This window comes from Rattus norvegicus, chromosome 1, assembly GCF_021556685.1.
Source record: "Rattus norvegicus strain SHRSP/BbbUtx chromosome 1, alternate assembly SHRSP_T2T, whole genome shotgun sequence".
NCBI classification, from domain to species: Eukaryota; Metazoa; Chordata; class Mammalia; order Rodentia; family Muridae; genus Rattus; species Rattus norvegicus.
The window spans coordinates 254911310-254937407 of record NC_141534.1 but is presented as its reverse complement, the minus strand read 5'-3'; the positions used below and the strand labels follow the sequence as shown (position 1 = coordinate 254937407).

The following is a 26098-nucleotide window of genomic DNA, read 5'->3' as shown; positions in this document are numbered from 1 at the left end:
ACAGGCCCGGGTCATGTGGCTGGGTCACGTGTCCCACCCGGAAGCGCGCCTCAGACTGGCTACACGCTGGGCGGTGTGAGCGGCGGATCTGGTACGTGGGCATCCTGGGTGACCGAGCGCCGCCCTGGGTCGCCCCTCAGTGGGGACCTCCGCCCAGCCCTCTCAGCTTGGAGAGCCCCGGGCGCCCGCGGGGACCGACCTCAGTCTCGTGCCCTTTTGGAGCGGGCGTCTCGCGCCAGGCCTTCGAGCCCCCGGAGGAGAGGGGGAGGGTACGTCAGGATTTGAGGGTGTCATTGCTAGAGTGCTAAACAGCTGTAGGGCGGAGCCACGCAGTGACGCGGTGCTAAGTGGCGCGGGGAGAGGCTCCCTCGTAGTCCCTGCTCCTCCTGGAGCATCGCAGACTGTAGTCCCCACCCCCTCACCCATCACCCACCCCGATACTGAGCAGTGTTAGGCGGGACAGGCCACTGGGGCAGTTTGCTGGGGACAGTGGGTGCAGGATATTTTCACAGGATGGCCCTTCTCCTCAGAGCTACCTCATTTAAGAGCAAGAAATAAGGAGAACAAAAACCAGAAACTGAGGTTAGCAGCCATTGAAGATAATCGGAAGATAATCCCGGAAGTTGCCATCAAGGCCAAGCCTGAGGGTGGTGCTGCCAGGCTCAGGGTTTCATTGCTTTCAAAACTCCTAGGAGCGATCCTTCCTCCTCTGCTATAGAGTCTTCCTGCCTGATATCAAAATGGGAGGATTCCGGAGTCAGCTTATTTCTTTTGTTATTTGAAGCCGAAGCCGGGGAAAATAAGAACGACACTCAATTCTTGTCCTTAGTCGATGAGCCTACTGGTGCTGAAGTTGCAACCTGGCGGGTGACTCCTTGTAGCCCTGTAGGAAGGTGCAACGGGGTTCTGCTCCCCAGTCTCCCATGAGGCTTCGAGTTGAATGTGACCTGGGAAGGCCCAAGTCAGAACCCAACCCAAATGCCATTTTTTCACTCCCTCCGGCCACTCTGGAATGGGTTGTGTGGTAACCCACCGCTGTTCACAGCTCCCTGGGGCTGACCACACGTGTGACTGAGTGACCCGAATACTAACTGGGAACTGTCTAGATGCAGAGAGGGTAGGAACTAGTGTGTCATCCACGGATACTCCACATAAAGGACTCCCTGAGCTTGCGGTCCTTAAATGGGGGAACCTGTGACTTTTCAGCCCTTGTCCTGGTTGTCCACTCTTAGGAACAGGCGGCAGTAAGGACCTGACCCTCTGTGTGCCTTCATGCCTTCTCTGCCTTAAGCACTTGCAGGCCCAAGCATGCCGCGCTGTTGTCTGCTGAACTGGTCAGAGTCTAGCTCCTGGGAAGCCCCGCTGTGTGCTTTGCCAAGGTAAATAGTGCTCCTCTCCTGGGGGTCGGGGGGGTCGGGGGGGTGGGGGTGAGCAGCACCCACTTGTAAAGCAGAATGAAAAGAGTGAACTGAACTGTCATGGACACCTCTTCCCCATCCCCCCTCTCCAGCCCTGCCCCGCATGTCACTGCTTCATTAGGGGGCAGCAAGGTAACCCCAGAACGACTAGGTGATGGCTGGCCTGAGCCAAGCTCAGTGAGTGTCCGATGTGCTGAAGCCCTTCTCCTTACCCTGGCTGACCTCATAGATGTGACCTTTGCCCTCGCTTTTCCCTGAAAGATGAGGTGTGTGTTGGTGGCCACTGAGGGCGCAGAGGTCCTCTTCTACTGGACGGATGAGGAATTTGAGGAGAACCTCCGGCAGAAGTTCAGGCAGTCAGAGAATGAGGAAGAGGAGGTAAGTGCAGAACGGGCTGTCTGGGGCATTGGTAGAGGAGCCCCAAAGCCACCCAAGGCCAGGAGGCCCAAGTACCTCTTCCTAGCCAGCAGGAGGGCTCTGCAGGGTCTGTGCCTGGCCAGCAGAGGCAGCCTTTTGATGTCTTGAGTACTGTGATTTCCTACCTCACCAGAGCTGCCTGGGCCCATGATGGGGAAGGAGGTAAATGTTAGTCTCACAACAGGGAAATTTGATGTCTGGTTCTCTACCCGAAAAGCTCGACATAACGCATTAATTCCTAACAGCTCTGTTAAGACATGCTAGACCAACTATTGTCTGCTCACATTTAAATGATACCATTTGATATGCCCATATCTGCGACTCGGTCACAGTGAGCGAACTGTCTGCCACCCCAAAAGCTTTAAGCCCTCTTTTACTCCCTTTACTCCCTAAGAGTCAGTGAGCCGTTTGCCGTCTCATGAGTCTGTGCTGTGTAGGCTCATCCAGAAGGACCATGCACAGCGGTGTAGGTACTACCTCCACCATATCTGTAGGCCATAATCCGTTTCTTCCTTTCCTTCTTCGTGGGCATTGGTTTGTTTTTAGGTTTTGGTAACCATAGACACGTCGGCTGTGAACATACATCTTTGTATGGGTTTGGACGCTATGGGTGTTTGTTGTTTTGTTTTGTTTTATACATATGGTTGTTTTTCTTTTAGGGTTTGTAAATCCTGAGATTTGCAAGAGAAAAACCAATTCCACCATTTTGAGCCAAATTTGAAGCAAGCTTTAATTAAATACTGGCTGGGACGGGCTTTGGTCAGGACTCTTCCCTGGAGTTCCCAGCTGAGTGGGCCTGAGACACATGTTGCAGGGTCTTATGAGGAGAAACCCATATGGCCACCATATTTTCCCTTACAACTTTGTTATTATCCGGGAACTACAACTCCCAGGAAGTTACCTGGTCCTTGGGTGGGTGGGCTCATAAATTAACCTCCGGTCTTAAGTGTGCGGACCGTGTGCATGCAATGCCCACTGAGGCCAGAAGGGGGCACTGTATCACCTAGAATTGAAGTTACAGGTGCTTGTGAGTTGCCACTTGGTTACTGGGACTCGAACCCCGATCCTCTGCAAAAACAGCAAATGGTTTTAACCACAGAGCTACCTCTCCAGTCCCTGTACTTCTTGAGACCCCCCAAGCTCTCTCCACAGGAGAGGTATGCACCATTTCACACCCCACCAGCCGCTCTTTTGGTCCTCATTGATACCTGATATTCATTCTTTTTTATTTTAGGCAGTTTAATACATGTCGGCCAGCATCTTGGGTTTTATTTTTCATCCTTTGGTGACTGATGACCCTGGGCAGCTCCTCATGTCCTGCTTTGCCGTGTCTGTTTCCTGTATTAGATCAGCTTTCTCAAGTGACTCTTACTGAATTTCTTAGAGTTTCTTACGTAGCTCAGACATGTCTTTTATTAGATCTCTTTTGCAAATATTTCCTCCCAGATTGTGGCTTGTCTGAGCATGCTCTTAAGAATGCCTTCAAAGGGCCGGAGAGATGGCTCAGCGGTTAGAGCACTGACTACTCTTCCAGAGGTCTCCAGAAGTCGTGAGTTCAATTCCCAGCACCCACATGGTGGCTCACAACCATCTGTGATGGGATCTGATGCCCTCTTCTGGTGTGTCTGAAGATGGCTATATATAAAATAAATAAATCTTTAAAAAAGAAAAAGAATGCCTTCAAAGAGCACACATTTGCAGTTCCGATAGCGCGGATTTTCCTTTTTTCAATTACAGATCATGCTTTTGGTAACATAGCTAAGAAATTTTTTCTTAACCTAAAATTGCAAGGAATTTCCCTCATTTCTTTTCCTGGAATTTATTTAGTTTGGGGTTTTGTTTGGGAGCTTTGTTGTCTTCTATTATTGTTGAATTTTTATTTATGTGCATGCATGCATACACATGTGTGCACATGCTGCAGCCCATGTGTGGTGGTCAGAGGATGACTTAGGAGAGTCAGTTTTTCCTTCTACTATCCTGGGGATCAAACTCAGATCCTCACGCTTGGCAGCAAGCATCTTTATTTACTGAGCCACTTCCAGCCCTTTTCCTATTCAAAGATTTTTTTTTTTTTTTGGTTCTTTTTTTCGGAGCTGGGGACCGAACCCAGGGCCTTGCGCTTCCTAGGTAAGCGCTCTACCACTGAGCTAAATCCCCAGCCCCAAAGATTTTTTTTAAGATATATTCATTTATTATATGTAAGTACACTGTAGCTGTCTTCAGATACACCAGAAGAGGGTACCAGATCTCATTACAGATGGTTGTGAGCCACCATGTGGTTGCTGGGATTTGAACTCAGGACCTCTGGAAGAGCAGTCGGTGCTCTTAACTGCTGAGCCATCTCTCCAGCCCGGGTTAAACTTTTTTTATTAGAATTGCAGTGATCAAAACATTCTTGCATTTCTTGATATGCACAAATCTGCTCCCCAGGGGTAAGGCCGGTGCCTGGCTGAACTCACTCCCCTCCCACCAGCCACATCAGCGTCAGCCTCAGCATGACATCCGTTGTCAAGGAAAACAAGACAAGGGAGATGGTAGACATCCGGGTGATTTCCTAAACTAAAAACCAGGCCCGTCTCTTTAGCTCTTTTGTTTTGAAAAGTCAGCACATCTTATCTTTAAGAACTTAAAAGAAAGGCCCTGGGTTCGGTCCCCAGCTCCGAAAAAAAAAGAACCAAAAAAAAAAAATATTTCCATTCTTTTGCTAATTAAAACCTGGTACAGGAACAACAGAATCCTGTGTTCTCAGTTCCTAAGTAGCTGGCGTAAGGAACGGCCCCCAAGTCGTTTGTGTGCGAGCCACACTTAGCTCCTCCTGAGCACAGGACTTCTCAGCGGTCTCTAATAAATGCCACCACCCAGGCCATTAGCTCTTTAACAAACCTGCTTCACGGCTTTACCTTCCACACATGGGGTCACACACAATCATTTCTCATTTTCTTTTTCCATCTCATTATATCAAATCATTTTTGCATTTTGTTAAATGAATGCAAAAACATAATTCCTAATGGTACCATTGTATCCAAACCTATAAATAAATGCAGTTTCATTGAATGGTGTCTTTATGTATAGATTGCTACATGTATGTATTTATATACATATATGTGCGCACGCACACGCAGACATATATCCTGGTTAGCTATCACTGTGGGAACATTTATTTGTGCTTGAATTTTATCCCTTTGCCCAATTATTTGAAATGATTACTTCTAGAAATAAAAATGATTGAAAGCCATTCAGAAACATTTCAGCACTTTATAATTTTACCAACTGATATGTAAGAATATTTCTTTATACTCTATATGTATTGAAAAAAATTTAGTCCCAAAAGATTCTCAATTGAAAAGGTTACTGCTTTTATTTCACTGTGTGGTTACTGTACTCAATCTAGATTTTTAAAAATGACTTTCAATATAATATATGACAGTCAAAGAAAACAATAGAATATTGTAAGAAAATAGTAGAGTTTTAATAAATCACAAGCATTTGTTCCTGTTAGGGGATAGTTTTTCTGACTTCTTGGGGTACGACAGCAAGTATAGCAATGCGGTCCCTGCTCTCAGGGAGTGAAGGCCCAGGGAGCCACCGTGGACAGAGAACTGTATGTAGAGTAAACCCCATGATTAGGCTGATCTCTACCAGCAGACAGCACTCAGTAGGCTGTGGAATGTGAGTGGGTAGCCCACAGGTGCCAGCAAAGAGACTGTGTAGCAGACCTTGGGTGGGACCTAGGCCTGTTTTCCTGAGCAGTGGGAAGGTTGGTGAGGAAGCTGCCTGGGCCTGCACTCTGTGCCGCCGCCCACTCGTTACCACTGGGCAGCCCCTCTGTTCTGTTTTCGAGGTGAAAGATTCCTTAGTTCTTCATGCCTTCCAACACTCTTCCTGATGAGGAGCCGGCTTCCTCAGTCACATTTGAGTGTCTGCAATCAGCAAATCAGCAGTTTCTCCTTTCTCCTCACTCCAGCACTGAGGGCAGAATTAGAGTCTTTGCACAGCTTCCTGCAACATTTCACAGACTCTTGTATCTGCTGCTCCTTTCCACTGTTGGCGAAGAGAGGAGGAGCAGTGGGGATGATGGAGAAGAGTATTGGGAAGGGAGGAGGAGCAGTGGGGATGATGGAGAAGAGTATTGGTGAAGGGAGGAGGAGGAGGAGTAGGGATGATAGAGAAGAGTGTTGGGGAAGGGAGGAGGAGCAGTGGGGATGATGGGGAAGAGTATTGGTAAAGAGAGGAGGACCAGGAGGGATGGTGGAGAAGAGTATTGGGGAAGGGAGGAGGACCAGGGGGGATGATGGAGAAAAGTGTCGGGGAAGGGAGGAGGAGCCGTGGGGATGATGGAAAAGAGTATTGGGGAAGGGAGGAGGAGCAGTCGGGATGATGGAGAAGAGTATTGGGGAAGGGAGGAGCAGTGGGGATGATGGGGAAGAGTGTCGGGGAAGGGAGGAGCAGTCGGGATGATGGAGAAGAATATTGGGGAAGGGAGGAGGAGCAGTGGGGATGATGGGGAAGAGTGTCGGGGAAGGGAGGAGCAGTGGGGATGATGGGGAAGAGTGTCGGGGAAGGGAGGAGGAGCAGTGGGGATGATGGGGAAGAGTATGTGTAAATAAACACATGCTTGTTAGGGAACAAAGAAAGTATAGAAACGGGAGAGAGGTGGGGTTGGGGTAAATCACTCATAAGTTATTGAAACTGTAATCCTTTAAGTAGCTGTATGGATTCTCCATCTCTTAGCTGAGGACTTCATAAGCTTCCACTGCAACCTCTTTAGTCACAGATAATTTCACATGGCCCTAGACGTACAGGTGTAAAAATGAATGTGGGATGGGACACTTGCTGATAATAAATAACTGAAAGGATTTTTAACAATTCAATTGCATTCATTAATGAAAGAGAAAAGCAACATTAAACACTAAAGGCACGGGTGTACTTGTTTATTTTTACTAAAGAATGAAACCTGGGGCTGGAGAGAGAACTCAGTGTTCCGAGCATGTACTGCTGTCTTAGAGATCCGAGTTCAGTTCCCAGTGCCCACAGCGGGCAGCTCGAGTCCACTTGTAATTCCAGCGCCAGTCACAGCACACACATGCACACACACATGCATGCACACACCCATGCGCACATATATGCACGCACACATGCAGAGAGTTTTTTTTATAAAACCAAGTAAACTTTGGTATTGCAGGACATAGAGCACTTTCACATTCTGGGCTGGTTGATACTTTGATTTTATAACTGTTGATCCTCAGAACACCACATCACCTAAACATTAGCACAAAATAGTGGAAGTATGCGATTCCTGCCACTTGTTAAATTTTTGATAATTCTGCCTTAAATCCAAATCAAGATTTAGTTCAATTACTTTTATGAAATTAAAGTCAATCCCTCAAATATCTATTTTTAAAATCAAATACTCTAATGCAGTAAGGTCTGAGGCACACTAATTTATTACTTACATGCAGAGGGAGGACAGTAAGAAATACTAAGTCTTTGATTATGTTTCAATAAACACAGAAAACTATGGGTGGTGGTGCCCACCTTTAATCCCAGCACTCGGGAGGCAGAGGCAGGCAGATCTGTGAGTGCAAAGCCAGCCTGGTCTACAGAGTGAGTTCCAGGACAGCCAGAGCTAGACAGAGAAACCCTGTCTCGCAGTAAACAAGCAAGCAGAATCAGACAGAAGGTGTGGACAGTAAGAAGCCTGAATCCATAACATTCTGTAGGCTCCGATCTGAGCCGGGGTGTTAAAGGCTGTGTTTATTGGCGTCATGTGGCTGGATGCTCAACAAGGCAGAGAGCAGGCCGTGTCAGGTCCAGACTTCCTCTGGGCCTCTTTGCTTTTTGAGTTAGGTTTTGGGGGCTGGCTACTCTTGACCCTTGCTACTGTTGCCAGATAATTTGCAACTCCAGTTTAAGAAACTATGGTTTGGGTGTATTACTTTCTTAGATGGGACGTTACTGTTTTTTCCAGCGGTTTGATACTACACGTTGCTGTTATGAGGGTGCCTGTGCGCACACGCCTGTTTTCTTGGGATAGGTTCCCTGAAGTAGCCAGTGTCTGCAAATGGCATGAACTTTGATATGTGTGAGAGACTTCCTTGGAGTCATAGAGGTCTCAACTAAATGCTGTAAGCATCCTTTGGGGGAGGGGGGAGGGGGTTCAATTCCTTGCAGGTCTGTCCAAACCTCTGTCTTCGTGACAAGATGGCATTTGAAGAGTTCATGCTTGAAAACCATTCAATTGAGTTACAAAAGAAAAAGGGGGAAACAATTCATCAAAACTACACAAGTTCGTGGCTTTGTGTCCGGCTGCTGTCGTAGCTTCTCTTGGCGTGCGTATGGCCTGTGGGCTGCGCTCAGACATAACCCAGCTGAATGTTTCCTTCTGGATCTGGACCCTGAGCTGTGCAGTCCCTGAGCTGAGCCCACCCTCCTAGGCACCACACAAGGTCTGGAGTGGTAACTCTCCTCCCACCTTCAGCAGTGGCCCCTCAGGCAGGCCTGACACTGCTGGTTCTCTTGCTGTAAGGCCTGGGTCTTGTTTGTTCCTTTGTCCCCAGTATCTGACACACTTTCCAACAAGCCCAAGCTATGGCTGTATCCCACCTTGCTGGTAGACTTTATCTCAGTGTCAACACGCCGGACAACTCTCTGCGGGGTAGGCCATGTTCTCTCTCTCTCTCTCTCCCCGCAGCTCCCTGTGCTGGAGGACCAACTCAACACCCTCCTGGCTCCGGTCATCATCTCTTACATGACGATGCTGGAGAAGCTCTCGGACACGTACACCTGCTTCTCAACAGAAAACGGCGACCATCTGTATGTCCTGCATCTGGTAAGTATAAGGCCCCGCAGCCCTCAGTGTACCCACAATCCAATTCTGTCCAGTCCTTGGGAGCCAGATGCCTCTTTCTTACCCTGGACTATAGAGCTCTTTGGAAGGCAGAAACTGCAGCTCATCAGAGTCCCCTAGGCCCTGTACTCCCATTACCCCCCTGAGACCTGGAAGGCATAGGGGAATCCCCAGGAGACCAACTGACACTGTGACCACCTACAGTTTGGAGAGTGCCTGTTCATCGCCATCAATGGAGACCACAGTGAGAACGAAGGGGACCTGCGGAGGAAGCTGTGCGTGCTCAAGTACCTGTTTGAGGTGCACTTCGGGCTGGTGACTGTGGACAGCCAGCTCATCCGGAAGGAGTGAGTCAGTGGCCCCTTCACGCCTTCCATGAGTCAAGTCGTAAAAGCAGAGCTCGGAAGAGCCATCTGCACTGGTTTCTTTTTGCTGATGGGGAAACTTCTGCAGAGAACTTAGACAACCCCCTGTGCCACCCAGCTGGCTAGCAGCCGCTTCCAGCCCTCCCTGCCCTGGGCTTCCCGGCTTTGGCGTTCCAACATGACACGGGGATTTTGCTGATCCCTCCTGACTTCTCAAAGAAGCTGTTTAATCTCCGTACAGAAAAATACACAGTCCCCTCAGCCTTGTGGCATACTGGGCCTACACTAAGAGCCTCAGTGGCTGAGCATGGCGTCATAAATCACAGCATACATGGAGCAAGGAAGGGCCATGGAGGAGGGCGGTTTGGAGTTAGGATGCACAGGAATGAGATTCGGAGTAGGGCCTGCCGGATTCACCCACAGGAATGGAAAAGCCTCAGGGTTTGAGCTGCTATCTTTTGAGCTTTGAGGCATTTACTGAATCCATCTGCATTGTTTTCTTGGGTCACTTTAGCCCTGTGGCTGCGGTGTCAATAACACAGGCTGAAGCTACAGCCGTGGGTGCCTGGAACAGAGCCACAGCGGCAGTGCTGGCCAATGCCTCTGAGTTGAACCCTGGTTCTAGGACAGGTTGTCTGCTCACAGAGCCCCGTGGGGCTGTAAGAAGCCTGGGAGATGCAGGTGCCTTCTCGCCCCTTCCTGACTTGCCTTTATTTCTTTCTACTGTTGTTGTTGTTGTTGTTGTTGTTGTTGTTGTTGCTATTTTCAATGTTGGGCTCAAACTCACCCATGCTAGGCAAATATTCTGTCACTGAGCCACAGCCCAACCCCTAAGTGGCCTTATATGACCTTATGAGAAGGAACCCAAGGAATGAAATCATTTCCTCCAGGGCCTGAGCCCTGGTTCCCTGCTCATACAGCATACTCACATCTCTACACACGGCTGGCATCTATGCACACAGATGACCTCTGTGCACACAGCTAACCTCTGTGTATAGCTGGTCTGCGTGCACACGGCTGGCCTCTGTGCACACGGCTGGCCTGACCACTTGGTGTCTGATGCTGACCTGGGACAGGGTCCTGGATCAAGGCTGGACAAGACCAGCCTTCCCACTGACCCTTGCCCTCCCTGGCTCTTCCCCCAGGCTTCGTCCCCCTGACCTGGAACAGCGTGCCCAGGTGTGGAAGCACTTTCAAAGACTGCTGGGGACCTACAGTCGCCTGCGGGAACAGGAGCAGAGCTTTGCTGTGGAGGTGACTTGGGGCCCAGGGTCATCAGGATTCAGAGTCATCAGGGCTCAAGGGGGTCGGGCTCATGGGTCTTAGGTCCTAGAGGTGTCCAACTGTAAGACCATGTTTTTACCATAATGGGAAAGAGGACAGACAGATCCCCAAATTATCCCATTGTCCTGCTATTCTTTCTGCCTGGGCAGCAGGCTAGGTACTCTGGTGTTCTATGGTGAGCAACTGGATTCTGGGTGAGAGTTTCAGGACAGCGTTTGGGGCTCACTGTAAATTACAGAATCCCTCCCAGGAAAAAACTACAGTGAGCTTAAACTAGAGTGGAAAGCAGTGAGTGAAGCAGCAGGTGAGGCAGGTGAGGCAGGTGGCCTTGGTGAGGCAGGTTTGCTCCCTTGAGAACAAACACAGGGTGTCCCTTTGAGTCTCACTCTCGGCACTTGTCAGATGAGCAGGTGGGCTCATTGAGTGCAGGGAAGTCCTCACCCACAGATGCTTGTTCAGGGGCCAAGACAGAGCTGCGAAGTTTCAGCTCTCACAAGTGCCCAGGGATACAGTGTGACCTCAGCGTTCTTTGAAAACCACTAAAGTAGAGGGTGTGTGTCTGTCTGTCTGTCTGTCTGTCTGTCTGTCTGTCTGTCTGTCGTCTGTCTGTCATCTGTGTCTTTGTATGTATGTCTTTGTGTGTCCTTTTGCGTGTCTCTATGTATATGTCTGTCTTTGTGTCTGTCTGTCTTTGTGTGTCTGTCAGTCTCTGTGTGTGTGTCTGTCTTTGTGTGTGTGTCCTTTTACATGTCTCTGTGTGTCTGCCTTTGTGTGTGTCTTTGTATATGCGTCTAGCTGTCATTGTGTGTGTGTGTCTTTGTGTATGTATCTGTTTTTGTGTGTGTGTCTGTCTATCTTTGGGACAAACACACACACACACACACACACACACACACACACACACACACACACACATATATGATGTGCTCCTGGTTAAAGACAGTCAGATACACAAGAGAGTAAGCTGCCATTGTGAGCCAGGACATCAGATGATTAGTTACCAACGAGTTTGACTACCAACAACATAAAAGTTTCAAAATAGGGGCTGGGGATTTAGCTCAGTGGTAGAGCGCTTACCTAGGAAGCGCAAGGCCCTGGGTTCGGTCCCCAGCTCCGGAAAAAAAAGAACCAAAAAAAAAAAAAAAGTTTCAAAATAAAACACTAAAAGATATGACAAATGACACCACAAGTAGAAATAATGAAAGATTCCAAAACGGCTTGCTGGATTTAAAAAAGAACCCTCGCAGGTAGTGCAGAGATAAAAGCTCGGGGTGGGCTAAACAGCAGGTGAAATGCAGCTGAAAAGCTCTCGTGAGCTGAAATGGATCCGAAAGCATTTGTTCCCACGCCCTGTTCATTCACACTGCCAAGAAGTGTACCTACTGTGTGCTGGAGGATGGACCAGACCATGATGCCTAAAGACACCGCCAATCTTGAGAGGAAACCAGACGTACATACATTCTAAATACACAGCAGAGTGGCCTGGTGTCCGCTCCCTTCTCCATCAAAGTCCACGGTGGTACAAAAGGTGGTGTGGCCAGCTCTGTCCCGGGTACCAGGAAAGGCTGCTGTAAGGCGAGGCCTGATGTAGTTAAGATGAAATCCTGGACTCCTCCCCAAACCCACCAGGGCCTAGAGGCTCTGTCATCGTCTACCTTGACCCACCTTCCTAGCTGGCCTCACTGTGCAGTGGTGACACGGGCCACCCATAGCCTCAGGAATCCTGTGCCTCGTTCCATGTAGCGAGCGTGTGGTTTCTGAACACCTGAGATACCGGTGCCCAGACTCAGCTCTGCTGAGCACACGTGTAGTGTGGCCAAGCTCTGATGACAACAGATCTGATGAACGACTCCTTTAGACTAAGTTATATTAGGTTGGTAATATTTTGTAAAAATTTTCCCCTCTCTTACACTCGTTACTGGGGGTGGGGGCCGCAGGTGCCCAGGTGCCATCTCGGGACGGTGGAGGTCAGAGGTCAGCTAGTAGGAGTCAGCTCCATCGTGTGGCTCCCAGAGGCCTGATGAAGGTGTGACAGTGGGCACATTTATCTACTGAGTCGTCTTGCCAGCCCTGAGAAATGGCTTCATTGTTCATAGCACTTGCCTTCCACTTGACTTGGATAGTTCTCCAGGCTGTCTGTGCATCTCGTGCTTGTACTCGCTTCCCCCGCTCTGTCTGGCAGGCCTTCTGGTCCCTCAGATATCAGTTTAAAGGTCATCTCCTCAGGGACATTTCTTTGAACACTATTCCAGTAGGTCTCGGCTATTCCTCTCCAGTTCAGTATCACGCGTTCCTGCTTGGCACGTACTACAGTTGAGCTTTCCGTGTTTCCTGTGTACTGTTGGAGCCTGGACCCTCACAGGCTTGGCCTCATCCAGCTTACCTAGCACCCAGTGTCAGTTCCCTGTGGGTCGAGGGAGAGCACCCTCCGGCAAGGATGACCTGCGATGACCTTTCCCCCTCCAATCCCTGGCTAGGCTGTGGAGCGGCTCATTCACGCCCAGCTCTGCGAACTGAGCATCGAGACCCTGGAGCGACATGTGGTTCAAGCGGTCAACTCCAGCCCTGAGCGGGGCGGTGAGGAGGTCCTGCATGCCTTCCTGCTTGTGCACTGTAAGCTGCTGGCTTTCTACTCCAGGTAAACCTGAGGGCCTGGCCTTAACCAAAACCCTTCCAGACCCCTGTCGCAGTGAAGCCGTCCCAAGCTCTGATCCCAACCCTTAGCCTTTTTCCTTCTCTAAAGTTGGTTCTAACCAACAGTGGGGAGTCTGTCGCCGGTCCCTGGAGCCTTCCTAATGATAACTTCTGTTTTATATATGATTTTGATTTTAAAAACTGGTAGCCTAATCTTCTTTAGACCTTGTAGTTCTCCAGCAGGATTTACGTTGCATGCTCACAGACCGCCCTGCCCTGTGTCTGCAGCCATGTTGCGAGCGCCCTGCGCCCTGCAGATCTCCTGGCCCTCATCCTTCTGGTTCAGGACCTCCAGCCCTCCCAAGGCACCACCGAGGAGGAGGAGGATGGCAATGACGGCCCTCAGGTCTCACAGCACAATGAGAATGGCGAGGGTGGCATTTGTCTCATTACTCTAAATGGGAGAACCCTGGAGTGGGTGGTCTGCAGGGTTGTGCAGATCCGGAGAGTTGGTGCTGGTTTGAACCTTGGATTTTCCACTTAGCTGTGTGTGTGCTTGCCGTCTCAGAGCCTGGAGTCCCTCGTCCGTGTGGTGGGGATACTGGGGACATAGTGGTGTCACTCATGCAGACCACACAGAGCCTCGCGGAGCCTAGCACACTGTCACCCTTGCCACACCACCATGTCACCAGCGGCTCCAGGCTATACAGGTTCAGATACCAGCACGTCAGACTTTAGGATTGGAGCGCCCTGGACAGCCAGAAGGGCTAGGGTAGAGAAGAGGGCCTCTGTGAAGAACTGGGAGATGAGGCTGTGGGAGCAGCTGGTTCGGCCTCACTGACTGCATCTCCCTGGCTTTCTCACAGCCTTTCCCCCATAGGAGACCCATGAGCAGCCAGAACATCCCAGTCCAGCAGTCGAGGAGCCAGAGCACCTCAGTTCCCACCAGGAGTTCCAAGGAGACAGTATGTGCTGGGTGCTGGGAGGAAAGATGGCAGCCCCGTCTTGCCTCAGGCCAGGCCAGACCTTTCCAACTTTCCCTAGGAGAGCAGACTTGGCTGAACCTGTTGGGAGAGGCTGCCTGGCCTGTGGCCCTCATCTAATGGGATGCCTTCTTTTCCAGGACACAGACAGCATCTCCCTCCCTGAGGAGTACTTCACCCCTGCTCCTTCCCCGGGCGAGCAGAGTTCAGGTGAAGCCTGTGGAGTGAGTGAGTGGGTGGGTGGGTGGCATCATGGGGCAGAAGCCAGTCTTCAGCCTAGAGAGTACATTTTGGGGGTCATTGTGTCCTATTCCTTGTGAGGGACTGAGCACGTCACTTAGACTGCTATAAATCGGCGGCCCTCCCTGTCAGCCTCAGCTTGAATTCAAACACTGCTGAGGTGGCTGGAGAGATGGCTCAGCAGCTAGGAGCTCTGGCTGTTCTTCCAGAGGATCAGGATTTAATTCCCGGCACCCACGTGTCGGCCCACAGCTGTCTGTAATGCCAGCTCTGGGGGACCTGACACCCTCACACAGATACGCATGCAGGCAAAAACACTAATGCACGTAAGGCAAAAAAAATCTTTAAAAAAAGAAAGCACCATGCAAATGGTATCGCCCCAAAGCTCTGTCTGCTCTTACACAATTGCATATATGTGTCCTCTCTGCCTCTGTAGTCATTGCAATTAACACTTAAGCAGCTGGACCTAAGCAGTAGTCCACTTGACTTCAAGCCCATTTTAGAGTGCAAATATTCAGTTACAGAGGTTTTCGGTTTTTTTAAACCTTACCTGTTTTTCCAAGATCTGTGGGTAAGTAGTAAAAACTCACTATTAACATTACTAATGTTCAAATTGCCATTTGAATACACAGCATTGCTCAGAGGGGGACATAAGCCAAAATCCAGCCTGTCGTTAGCAACAGGAAGGAGATAAGGGATAAGAGGAGGGAGTCTGTGGCTCACCCACCTGACGGGGGACACGTTAGGAACTCTGTTTAAAGGAGTTTCTGTGAGGCTTCCCTAGACCAGTGGCTCTTAGCCCTGGGTGACTCAGCATAGCCGAGTCGGTCCTCAGAGCCGGGGCCACGGGGACCTGTGGTGTGCACTGAACCCCACCTGCAGCTGGACTCTCCCCCTGAGGAGCTTCTCAAACCACCAAAGCCGAGAGCATTCAGAGATTGTGACGTGATTAAGCTGAGCTGTGGTAGGACTGCAGAATAGCTTTCCCCACAAAGGACCCCAAATGACTTTCACACATGGCTCAAGTCGAACACACTGAGTTAGATATTCTTAGGAACCTTAGTTAGGTCTGGACTGGGCTTTGGGGTAGGTACCTGGGAGACCCAGAGATTACAGACTGATTTTTACCTTTGGACTTTTTTTCCAGGAGGAGGGTTAATAGCCTCCTTTGGCTTTTCTGAAGACCCCGTGCCCCAAGGCACAACTGCGGGCTTTGCGTGCCCTTGGCCTCCATTACACACCGCCTTACAATTCCTTCCCTGTCCGTCACCACCCTCCCGCTTTGGGCGGCTAGGTCCTCTGAGCTGTGCCTAATGCTCTGGCATGTAGGGAACTCCCAGCTTACAAGTGGAACAAGTGCGTTCCTAGGTCTCAGACACCTGATTTATAAATGAATGACTGCAGTGCAAGCCATTTGTAAACTTGAGTCTGCACTAGGCGGGGCATTCTGCACAGCTCCGAAGCTTACAAACCTAGCCACCCAGTGAGGGGGAGACTGCTTATAAATGAGGGCTATTTGCAGTGAAGTGCAAGAAAGGATAATATTACAAACATGCAATATTTCAAGCACACAGCGGCTCCCATAGGCTGGTGAGCTGGATAGGAGGGAGATCAAGCTCAGTTCCCTGCACACAGTAGGTGCCCAGGGAGCTTGATGTCTGAAGAACAGAATGGGGAAACACTGACTCCCTATGCAGCGGGAGAAACAGAGGGAAGAAGCAAGGAGGGGGCTGGGGGACAAGGGAGGGGTCTGAGAAACGTGTCCCACCCTGTAGCCAGATGCCTGTTGGGGCTCAGTTCCCAGAAGGAAGCCTCTGTCCCAGCTGCTTTAACCCTGGAAACGCGGAGCTCAGCTGAAACTGGGCAGCTCTGAGGGAATGGCTTTCAGGCACTGTGGCCACAGGAACCCCTGGTGTGCTCAGTGCGCTCAGGGCTAATGGCTGGAGCTTTCAGTGAGCCCGAGCCCCTGAGCTGCAGGGGTCGGGGTGGGACATGGCGTATTTCCTCAGTTCTGTTCTCACTCGTCTATCAGGTAGCCTCGTCTGGCTGGATGGTGGCACCCCGCCCAGCGACGTCCTTCAGGTGAGCCTCCTGTGGGTCCTCCTCACCCTGCTCTGCCATGGATGCTGAGGCCAGAGTTCCCTCCTGGGTAGCTCCAGCAGCCACAGCAGCACCACAGCCTCCTTAGCTCTAGGGCAGCTCAACATGGAAGCGGAACTGGGGAGAGTAGCGAAGGTGACCCTCCCCCCCAGGTTCTTGGAAATAAGCATCCAACTTAAGTTTTAATATTAAAATTAAAGTTTAAATATATCTCTTAAATTTAGACATGAGAAATAACAAAAGTCAAATGAGGAAGGGACTAAGACCCGCCCCCTGAAAATAGAATATGTTCTAGGTGCTTCCTCCTGGTTTATTATTTTGTACACACACACACACACACACACACACACACACACACACACACACATTCATATACACAGATGTACACTCACACATGCACATTCACACTCACACACGCACACTAACACATGCACACTTACATGCACACTCACACGCACACTCCCACAGGCATACTCGCACATGCACACTCACACGCACACTCCCACAGGCATACTCACACATGCACACTCACATGCACACTAACACATGCACACTCACACAGGCACACTCACACACACATGCACACTCACACGCACACTCACAGGCATATTCACACATGCACACTCATATGCACATTCACATGCACACTCACACAGGCACACTCACACACATGCACACTCACACAGGCATATTCACACACACACTCACATGCACACTCACACAGGCACACTCACATGCACACTCACATGCACACTCACACAGGCACACTCACATGCACACTCACACAGGCATACTCACATGCACACTCACACAGGCACACTCACATGCACACTCACACAGGCATACTCACACATGCACACTCACACAGGCACACTCACACACACATGCACACTCACAGGCATATTCACACAGGCACACTCACACATGCACACTCACATGCACACTCACACAGGCACACTCACACACACATGCACACTCACAGGCATATTCACACACGCACACTCACACATGCACACTCACATGCACACTCACACAGGCACACTCACACACACACATGCACACTCACAGGCATATTCACACACGCACACTCACACATGCACACTCACATGCACACTCACACACAGGCACACTCACATGCACACTCACACATGCACACTCACACAGGCACACTCACACACGTTGCATGAACATGTGTGCATACTGTATGCATTTTTCTTTTTTATACTTAGAGCCCACTGGGCTTCACTGCCCTTTTTACCGAAGCATTCTCCTGTCTACCTAGACCCCTTCAACATTACATCAGCATTCTCTGAGGGGGTTTCTAGAGTCCAGCCATGCCCGTGTTATATTTACTCAGGAAGCCCCAGAACAATAAGCAAATGGCTCTCTACTCTTCATTGTGTATAACTAGAGTGACTCCTTACAGAGAAATTTCTGTGGTATCTCAAGTGACTTATTTAATTCTCTCATTTTGTCCCACTAAAAGATTTCTTATACATGCAGAGCCCTTTAACCCCCACCCCAGGCTGGAGTCCTGTTCATTGCCTCAGTTTGCCCAGCATAGAGAGCCTCTGGGATGTTCTGAGGGTGACTGAAATGCTGAGCATGTTAAAGTTCCTCTACCTCAAGAGAGCTTTCCTGACCTGACTCTTTCCCTTCGGATGCTCCTTGACCCCCACCACCACCCAGTTCCCATACCCCCTCCTGCTGCCCATCGCGGTATCCCGTCCTGATTAGACAGGACAGCCCAGCAGAAGCTGAGACAGACAGCAGAGAATGGAGGCTACTCATGGGTGCGTGGCTCTCTAAGCAAGCTCATCTCCTGTCTCAAGCACGGCCCTAGCAAGGGCAGCTTCAGCAGCACAGAGGCCTCAGGACTGGGTTTTATGGGAGCTATAGGTTGGGCACGGGATGGAAGCCAAGGTGTGTGGCTCCAAGATGTGGATGAGCCTGGACCTTTCTTCCTCCACTCCCCACCAGACTGACATCTTCCTCCCCCACAGATGGCTGAGGACACCCTCAACGGGCTGGCGCCACACTCCCCAGAGCTTCCCAGGCCCAGAAGGATCTTCCTGGATGCCAACATAAAAGAAAACTACTGTCCCTTGGTGCCCCACACCATGTACTGCCTGCCCCTGTGGCCGGGCATCAGCATGGTGCTGCTGACCAAGGTACCGAGCCACAGCCCACCCTAGCAGCTTCCGGGGCCTGCATAGCCTCTCATCCGGTGCCCACCCTAGCAGCTTCCGGGGCCTGCATAGCCTCTCATCTGGTGCCCACCCTAGCAGCTTCCGGGGCCTGCGTAGCCTCTCATCCGGTGCCCCATTTCACTTGGCACCCACTCTTCCTGGCAGAGTCCCAGCACCCCACTGGCCCTGATCCTGTACCAACTGCTAGATGGCTTCTCGCTACTGGAGAAAAAGCTGAAGGAAGGTCAGGAGGCCGGAAGTGCCCTGCGGTCCCAGCCCTTTGTTGGAGACCTGCGCCAGAAGATGGACAAGTTTATCAAGAATCGAGTTGGGCAGGAGATTCAGGTAGGACACCGAGGCTGAGAGGCGGAGCTGGCAGTGGGCCCAGGTCATCCCCGGTAGATGAAGGGCACGCTCTGGTTCTTGTCCGTGTGTCCCTCAGTCTGTGGCCCTAGTTGTCCTCATGAAAGGATAATAACCAAATTGTTGTACTTGACATTTTTTTTTAACCTTTTTATAGGAATTTGGCAGAACTCAATTTGTAATCCCAGTGCTTTAGACAGGAATCAGGCCTGCTTAGATGGCCATGACATAGCCAAGAGAAGCCCACCCATAAGCCAGAACCTGTGTACCCCAGGGCACTCTCTCTGCTGGGCTCATGGAGAGTAGGGCTGGCTGGAGACTGAGAGCAAGCACTGAGCACTATGGGAAGTCAGTGACAAGACCGTCACAGGCACCAATCACAGTCCACCTCGGGGAGGGGGTTCTAGAGCAGAAGGGTTTGCTGATCTATCCCTGGACCTCTGCTGTAGCCTGCCTGAGTCTGCCTGAGTCTGCCTGAGTCTGCTCTGAGTCTGAGTCCGTTTCAGGAGCTGGTATTCTTTGGGGCTGGAGTGTGTGTTAGTCTGAAAGGGGCAGAATGATTAGGGGAGGCAGAGCAAGTAACCAGAGCCCTGACTTGTCAGCCAACGGCAGTGTCCTGGGTCTCATGGTGGCATACCTGTTAGAATGCTGGCTCTCACTTTGGGGAGAGCCACCCAGGACTCCCTTGAGGCTACCCCAACGCATCCACAGGCCACCTGCAGCAGCCACTTCTCTTCAGACAGCAGTTTGTGCCCCCTCGAGGGACTCAGCTGGCTCCTCTGGTGGCATTAGGGTACACGTCTGTGCCCTTCGAGGCCACATGACCTTCACCTGGCCCACAGAAATTGCTGTGTACATCTCGTCCTGCTAAGTGCTGGAGGCAGGTGTGTCTGGAACGTCAGGACGCAGGATGGAGTCTCCCCTGGAGCTCCCTGCAGAGCACAGCCCGGAACAGACCTGTTTCCCTTCTTCTTTACAGAACGCCTGGCTGGAGTTCAAAAGCAAAGCCTTCTCTAGAAGCGAACCAGGATCGTCCTGGGAGTGAGTAGCCATACTCAGCACAAAGGGGAACTGTTCAGAGAGTTGCTGCAGGACGTCCCGAGGCACAAGGGGAGAGAAGCTCGAGGATTTACAAATGGCAAAGAGGGAGGGATGAAACCACAGGAGGTTGGAGGGGACATGGACCTAGCACCAGGCACGTAGGCCTGGGCTGCACCCAGATACAGCACTAAGTCAGGGCCACCCAAGGAAGCCACCACTTATCAGCAGAATGATGCGGTTCAAGGAGATGCTGTGTGGCAAAGAGCACCTCCAGGAAAAGCCAGGCAGATGTCTGTCTCCCTGTGTGGCGGCAGTATACGGCCATGGCTCTGTGTGTCTTTGCCCAGGCTGCTTCAGATCTGTGGAAAGCTGAAGCGACAGCTGTGTGCCATCTACCGGCTAAACTTCCTGGCCACTGCACCCAGCAGGGGAGGCCCACACCTGCCCCAGCACCTGCAAAGCCAAGCCCAGAAACTCATGAAGTAAGAAAGGGGCGGCTGTGGGAGCACGAGGTGGGCAGGGCTCATGCACAGCAGCCCAGCTTCCAGTTTTCCTCCCACCCTAGGGAGCGACTTCAGGACTGGAAGGACTTCCTGTTGGTGAAGAGCTGGAGAAATGTCACCATAGTGTCATATCCTCTGCCTGGCTCAGCCAGACCAGGAAAGCCTGGAGTGTCCAGGGCAGCAGGCCCCGGGGAGGCTAGACATGTTTGTCCCGCCATGGTGTCCCATGGAGCCATCTATAGGAACAGCCCACGGCTGCATTCCAGAATCCCAGAGTCACCTTAGCAGTCTTCCAGGACCTTTATGCCCATGATTCCCATCCGTCAACGATAGTCCTTTCCCAGGGGTCCAGGATGCTTGCTGTGAGAGCACCCATGTCCTCCTCCATGGATGGTCACAGCATAGCGACAAGGAAGGGCACTGAGAAGGCCCACCACAGACATATATTATCACAGCTTTTCTCATTTAAAATCTCCCATGTTTCTGGACTTGGTCTGGTGGGACTTCGGTCCTAAGCAGGCAGAGGAACAGGAAGCCACAAGACCTCTTACCCATAAGCCACTGGCGTTCCATGGGGCTCTGTTCCCCTCTCATATATGATGCTTTCAAATGCTCAGGTAAAGAAAAGCCAGACCAGGACGAGGGTGGGCAGTCAGCCAAGGTCCTTCATCTGCTGAGTGGCTCTGTTCACACACCAGCCTCGAGGCGTACGTTTAAATTCACTCCTCCAATGAGCAGCTGTGAACACGGCTTCCTTCCCACAGAGTGCAGCCCCACCTACATTAAACATGAGGTAGCAAGGATCTTAAGTGAGGGTGAGGAGCTGAGGGAAGATGAGGCTCCTAGAGCTGAGCGGAGGCTGAAGCTCGTGTAGAAGAACAGCCTGGTCTTCCAAGTCTCACCTCCGTACAGCCAGAACCCCACGACCAGGGCAGAGACACACCCCACTCTCCCCTCCATCTCTGACTTTTAAACACCTTAACTCAGGCCTTCACCTACCTGGAGGATTTCCCAGGCCTGGTCCACTTCATCTATGTGGACCGTACGACAGGGCAGATGGTGGCTCCTTCTCTCAGCCCCAGTGAAAAAATGTCTTCTGAGTTGGGCAAGGGGCCCCTGGCTGCCTTCGTCAAAGCCAAGGTAACTGTTCTGGTGGGCCCAGGCGTTCTTTGCTGCTTGTCAGGGTGGGGCACACTGAGGCCTGACCCGCACCACGACCCAGGAGAAACAGGCCATTTTTGTCTCTGGGGCGCTAATCACTTCCACTGTAACCCGGCCATGATTGTCTGGCATTGTGTGTGTGTGCTTAGTTAATGGGCTACAAGCTCCTTAGGCACAGTGGCCTATTCTCCAGAGCCAGTGGGGCTCAGTGCAGACTGGCAGCCCCCCCCCCCTAGTGTACTCCAGTGTACCTGGCGTCCCCAGAGTGCTGGCCCTAGGTCCGAGCCCAGTGTGCAGAAAGGATCTGCTGAGTTGGCCGCACTGGAAAGAACCTCAGGGTCGAGCAGTTTAGGCACCGGAATTTGATTTCTTTAATTCTTGTCATGCTAGGTGTAGAGCCCAAGGACTCGTGTACCGAGACAAGCGCTCTGCCCCTGAGCTACTCCCACACCCCAGCCGAGGGTAGCGCGGTTTCCACTCAGGAAACATCTCTCTGTTCAACGACCCTTCTTCAGAACAGACTGGAGGTTTTTGAAGGAAAGACCCTGCCATTTCTAAAATGCTACATTTTTATTTTGTCTATATAAAGTGTATCATAATAGATGAGCTAGATGGTAGGACGCCAGTCCTGGAAAACCCACCCGCCCGTTCTTGTCGGCTGTGCGGCCTTGACATGGCCTAGTTACATTTCCGTTACATTGTAGTTCAAATATCCCCACACAGCATCAGTGTAAAGGGTTCAGGTCACTAAACACAGATGAACTCACAGAACTGGGGCAGAGCAAGGCCCAAGCGTGCTATACACAGCATGGCCAGCTTCCCCACCTACCACGGTCACCTCGGCATCCTGATGTGGGGCAGTGGTGACTCTTAGCCTATTACTCTTCATTGCCTTCCTCCCGGTGCTGCCTGCCCTGCATGCACAGGGCTGTGTGACACATTCTCAATTCATGGTGTGTACACCAGGTGCCTCTCGTCCCGCTGTTAACTCTTTACATGCCTCACTTGTAGCAATGCCATGACCAGGTGTAGCGGAATTCACAAAAGCTCCCCACTGAGTGAGCGTTGAAATTGTCTCCAGACTGTCACTGTTACAGATGATTTGTGGACACACCTGTGCATACTCCTATGTCCCCGTCCCTGGTCAGATGGGAGGACTGTTACTGAAGCTGTCTATTTGTGTGGTCAGGCTGTATTCCTGGAGCTTGTAACTGACTCCCGTGTCTGTCGCAGATTTAATTAGGTAGTATATCCTGTCAAGTGCAAAGTCAAGACCACATCCCTTCCACTGAGGCCTCTGACAAAGTGTGTCATTTCTCAGCGCTGGCACAAAGTGGGCAAGCCTAATAGAGAAGACCTCCCCTCGGGCTGCTCTTGGGCAGCGTAGGGGCCAACACCTGCTTTTGGCAGAGCATTCCCGGGGCAGGAATGTCCCTCATGGCCACTGTTCCCAGTCACCAAATACTGAGCCTATGTTTGGGCCTGACCCCTAAGCAGGGGATGTCACAGCTCAGGGCTCACTGCACGTTTGATGCTTTCCGGGGCCTCCAGCACAGAGCCCGAACCATTTCCTCCCAGCCCTGCCGGCCTGGGCAGTTGGGTTTATTCAGTCTTCTTGGCTGTTTTCTGGTCCCAGTGAGCAGTTTACTCATCTGTGGGTTGTGTGTAGTGAAGTTACGTGAAGCACTGCCACTTGTATCTTATCCCCATGGCAACTGGAGGGGGCCCTACCTCAGCCTGCATGCTGTAAGGGCTCTTCCCGCTGCTCCGACAGCGTCCTGCCTCTGGGAAGTCCTGGACTCCCAGGGCCTCCACGGTTCTGTGCTGTGCATTCCGTACGGAGGTCACGGCCTGAAAGTCGTACTAAGCAGTCTCCCCCTCCCAGGTCTGGGCTCTGATCCGACTGGCACGCAGGTACCTGCAGAAGGGCTGCACCACGCTGCTATTCCAGGAAGGGGACTTCCGCTGCTCCTACTTCCTGTGGTTCGAGAACGACATGGTGGGTGTGCCCAGTCTCTGGGCAGGGCGGTCCTGAGAGCTGCCCACAGCTTCAATCCTCGGATACCTTTCTTCTGTGCTGTTCAATCTGTCTGTCTCTTCTCCTCTTGTCCCCGGGTGGAGCCACAGGTAAGCACATGACTGCGGTGCAGGACAGGCCAGGTAGATGTGAGCCAACGGGAGGCAACTCCCTATTCCGAGGAGAAGCCGTTTTACCCGGCTGTCTCTAGCCATACCTGCCAGTACTGTCACTTATAAACAAGAATGCCACACCATAACCCCCCACTGTCTGGGAGGACCCAGGTTCAAAGCAGTTGACCAGCCTGACTGAGGCTTGCCTCCAGCTGGGCTCAGGCCCCTCCCTGTCCTGTGTAGTATTGTAGACCTCACCCTGCCACTGTACCACAAGGCCATCGGAAGCCACTGTCTCTCCCTTCCCTGCCCCCTTCCTTCTCCTCATCTCCATAACTCTTCCCACTCACTCACTGTCTAAGAATCACTCCTCCCTCCCTCAGGGTCTCGTGTCCTCCTGTCCCTCTGTGCTCCCTGGCTCTTGCTCTGCTCTCTCTGCCTGCTGAGGGCGTAATAATTCTATCTTACTATAGTGCGATGGAGTCTGCTGACCCATTTCACAGATGGGGACACACTGATGTCTTAGAAATAAACACCATGGCTGGGTCCACAAAACCCAAACAACGATACTAGAAACTGAGGTCTGATGTCCCGATCCTCAAGCTCCCAGTCTTCCTACACCCCCAGAATGCTAGAGCTTCTAAGGACAAGAATTTGATGACTGGAGTGGCCCCGTGGGGCAGTGGAGTGCAGCCCAGCTGTGGGAGGCCAAATTTTGACCACTGACTGTGTCACTCAAGTCACACACGGGTCCCTGAACACTGCTGAGCCGTCTCCCTATGGGGCAGGCCTCATGGTGCCACCTGAGCCTCCAGGGGGAGGATCTGTGGGCACTATCAGCGTGCCTGGCACAGTACATGTTTAACTGGTTCTCCTATCCCCTACCTTACCCAGCACCAATAATTCCCATTTCTTCCAAAGTAGAGACTTCTGGTCTTTTGATAGACATACAGACAGACAGACAGACAGACAGACACACACACACACACACACACACACACACACACACACACTTCCTGGGCCTTTGTGAGTTCCTCACTGTCACAGCTCCACCCATTGCTATGTAGCAAATGCTACAAAGTATGGTCAGTGCTGATCATTGGACCACATTCCAAAGGCGGTGGTGGCTATCTCTACCCCCAGACAAGGAAGCAAGGCAAAAAGCTGGGCCCTGCAAGGGCTCCCACCCTCACCCCTCAAGCCCACCCCCACCCCTACACACTGTTCTCTTCCTCCTGTTCTAAGACGGCCTTCCCCCTCCCACAGGGATACAAACTGCAGATGATCGAGGTGCCTGTCCTCTCCGATGACTCAGTCCCCATTGGCGTGCTGGGAGGTGACTACTACAGGTGACAATGATTGGCCTTGGAGCCACATATGCCCCAGGTGTTGGTGACAAGGCCTCGAGTTTCCATGAGCACTAGCAAGAGAGAGCAACTTACCTTGATGTGATAGAAACCTGGTAGGGGTGGGGGGATCCCACGTGAAGAGAGGAAACTCCCAGAAGCACACTCAAGTCTCTGCTCTCCTGCTGCTGCTACAGTGTTGGCTTCAGGGGATGACTTCAGTAGGGGACACACACACACACACACACACACACACACACACACACCTGTTAGCTGGCACGCTCTTCAAAAATAGAGAGCCCCAAGAAAGGGACTGTGCCCTGGTGGTGCGCTAGAGCTTAGGGGCAATGGCAGTGTCACAGCCTGGGCCATTCTGGGAGAACCATGGGGTGGGCGTTTTGAGGCTTCTGTGGCCAGGAAGCCCTGTGGCCTTGTCTGAGTCCTGCCCTGTCTCCTGCAGGAAGCTCCTGCGTTACTACAGCAAGAGCCGCCCCTCGGAGCCGGTCAGGTGCTATGAGCTGCTGACACTGCACCTGTCCGTCATCCCCACTGACCTGCTGGTGCAGCAGGCCAACCAGCTCGCCCGGCGCCTGGGGGAGGCCTCCCGGGTGACCCTGCCCTAGGCCTTCTTGCTTGCAGACATTCACCATAGCTAGGCTTCTTCCGGTCCCTTCTCCCATACCCCACTGTGGACTCCTCCACACAAGCTAATGAGCAAGCCTTCTCTGAAGGGAGGGGTGCCACATTTCTGTCGGCCCCCAGAACCGTGTGGTCAGAGATGGCAGCAGCTGCTCTGGAAAACTGCCCCTCTGGGTGCCCAGCAGAGCGGAAGGAAGTCTTAGTACTCAGGCTGTGTGAGGTCACCGCCCTCCTGCCGTCCTGCACAGGGTAGCTGTTTTCCTACCCTGACTGGAAGGTGCTCCCTCTGGCTGGTCTACATTCCAGCTTGGCCCCTGCCCCCTTGCAACTGGGCCAGTGCTGTCTCCTCACATTTGAACCGACAACACCTACCTCAGGGTGGTCAGGAGGATTGCTGGACATGCTCAGATGCTCAATAAATGTTGGCTCTTGTCATTA

The 26098-nt window shown here is 51.7% G+C and overlaps 1 protein-coding gene across 9 annotated transcripts; it reads left to right on the top strand.

The window, feature by feature from the left end:
- Positions 1-52: 52 nt before the first annotated feature.
- Hps1 (HPS1, biogenesis of lysosomal organelles complex 3 subunit 1) lies at positions 53-26098 on the top strand. 9 transcript variants are annotated; one of them, XM_087571970.1, is made up of 20 exons: positions 53-91; positions 1292-1379; positions 1680-1796; positions 8527-8664; positions 8887-9029; positions 10193-10301; positions 12809-12969; positions 13254-13371; positions 13832-13930; positions 14089-14158; positions 16221-16270; positions 18292-18459; positions 18643-18822; positions 19820-19881; positions 20229-20363; positions 20447-20507; positions 21372-21524; positions 23431-23544; positions 24942-25024; positions 25482-26098. In XM_087571970.1, the coding sequence occupies exons 3-20, from the start codon at positions 1680-1682 to the stop codon at positions 25642-25644; spliced, it is 2124 nt and encodes a 707-aa protein (XP_087428096.1). In that variant the 5' UTR covers positions 53-91; positions 1292-1379; the 3' UTR covers positions 25645-26098.

What these genes read in the sequence shown, in the direction of transcription:
- Hps1 (XM_087571970.1), top strand. Translation starts at nt 1,680, where the DNA reads ATGAGGTGTGTGTTGGTGGCCACTGAGGGCGCAGAGGTCCTCTTCTAC. An exon ending in GCTGGAGAAATGTCACCATA is followed by an intron (nt 20,508 to 21,371) that starts GTGTCATATCCT and finishes ACCTTAACTCAG; the next exon opens with GCCTTCACCTACCTGGAGGA. An exon ending in TGTGGTTCGAGAACGACATG is followed by an intron (nt 23,545 to 24,941) that starts GTGGGTGTGCCC and finishes CCCCTCCCACAG; the next exon opens with GGATACAAACTGCAGATGAT.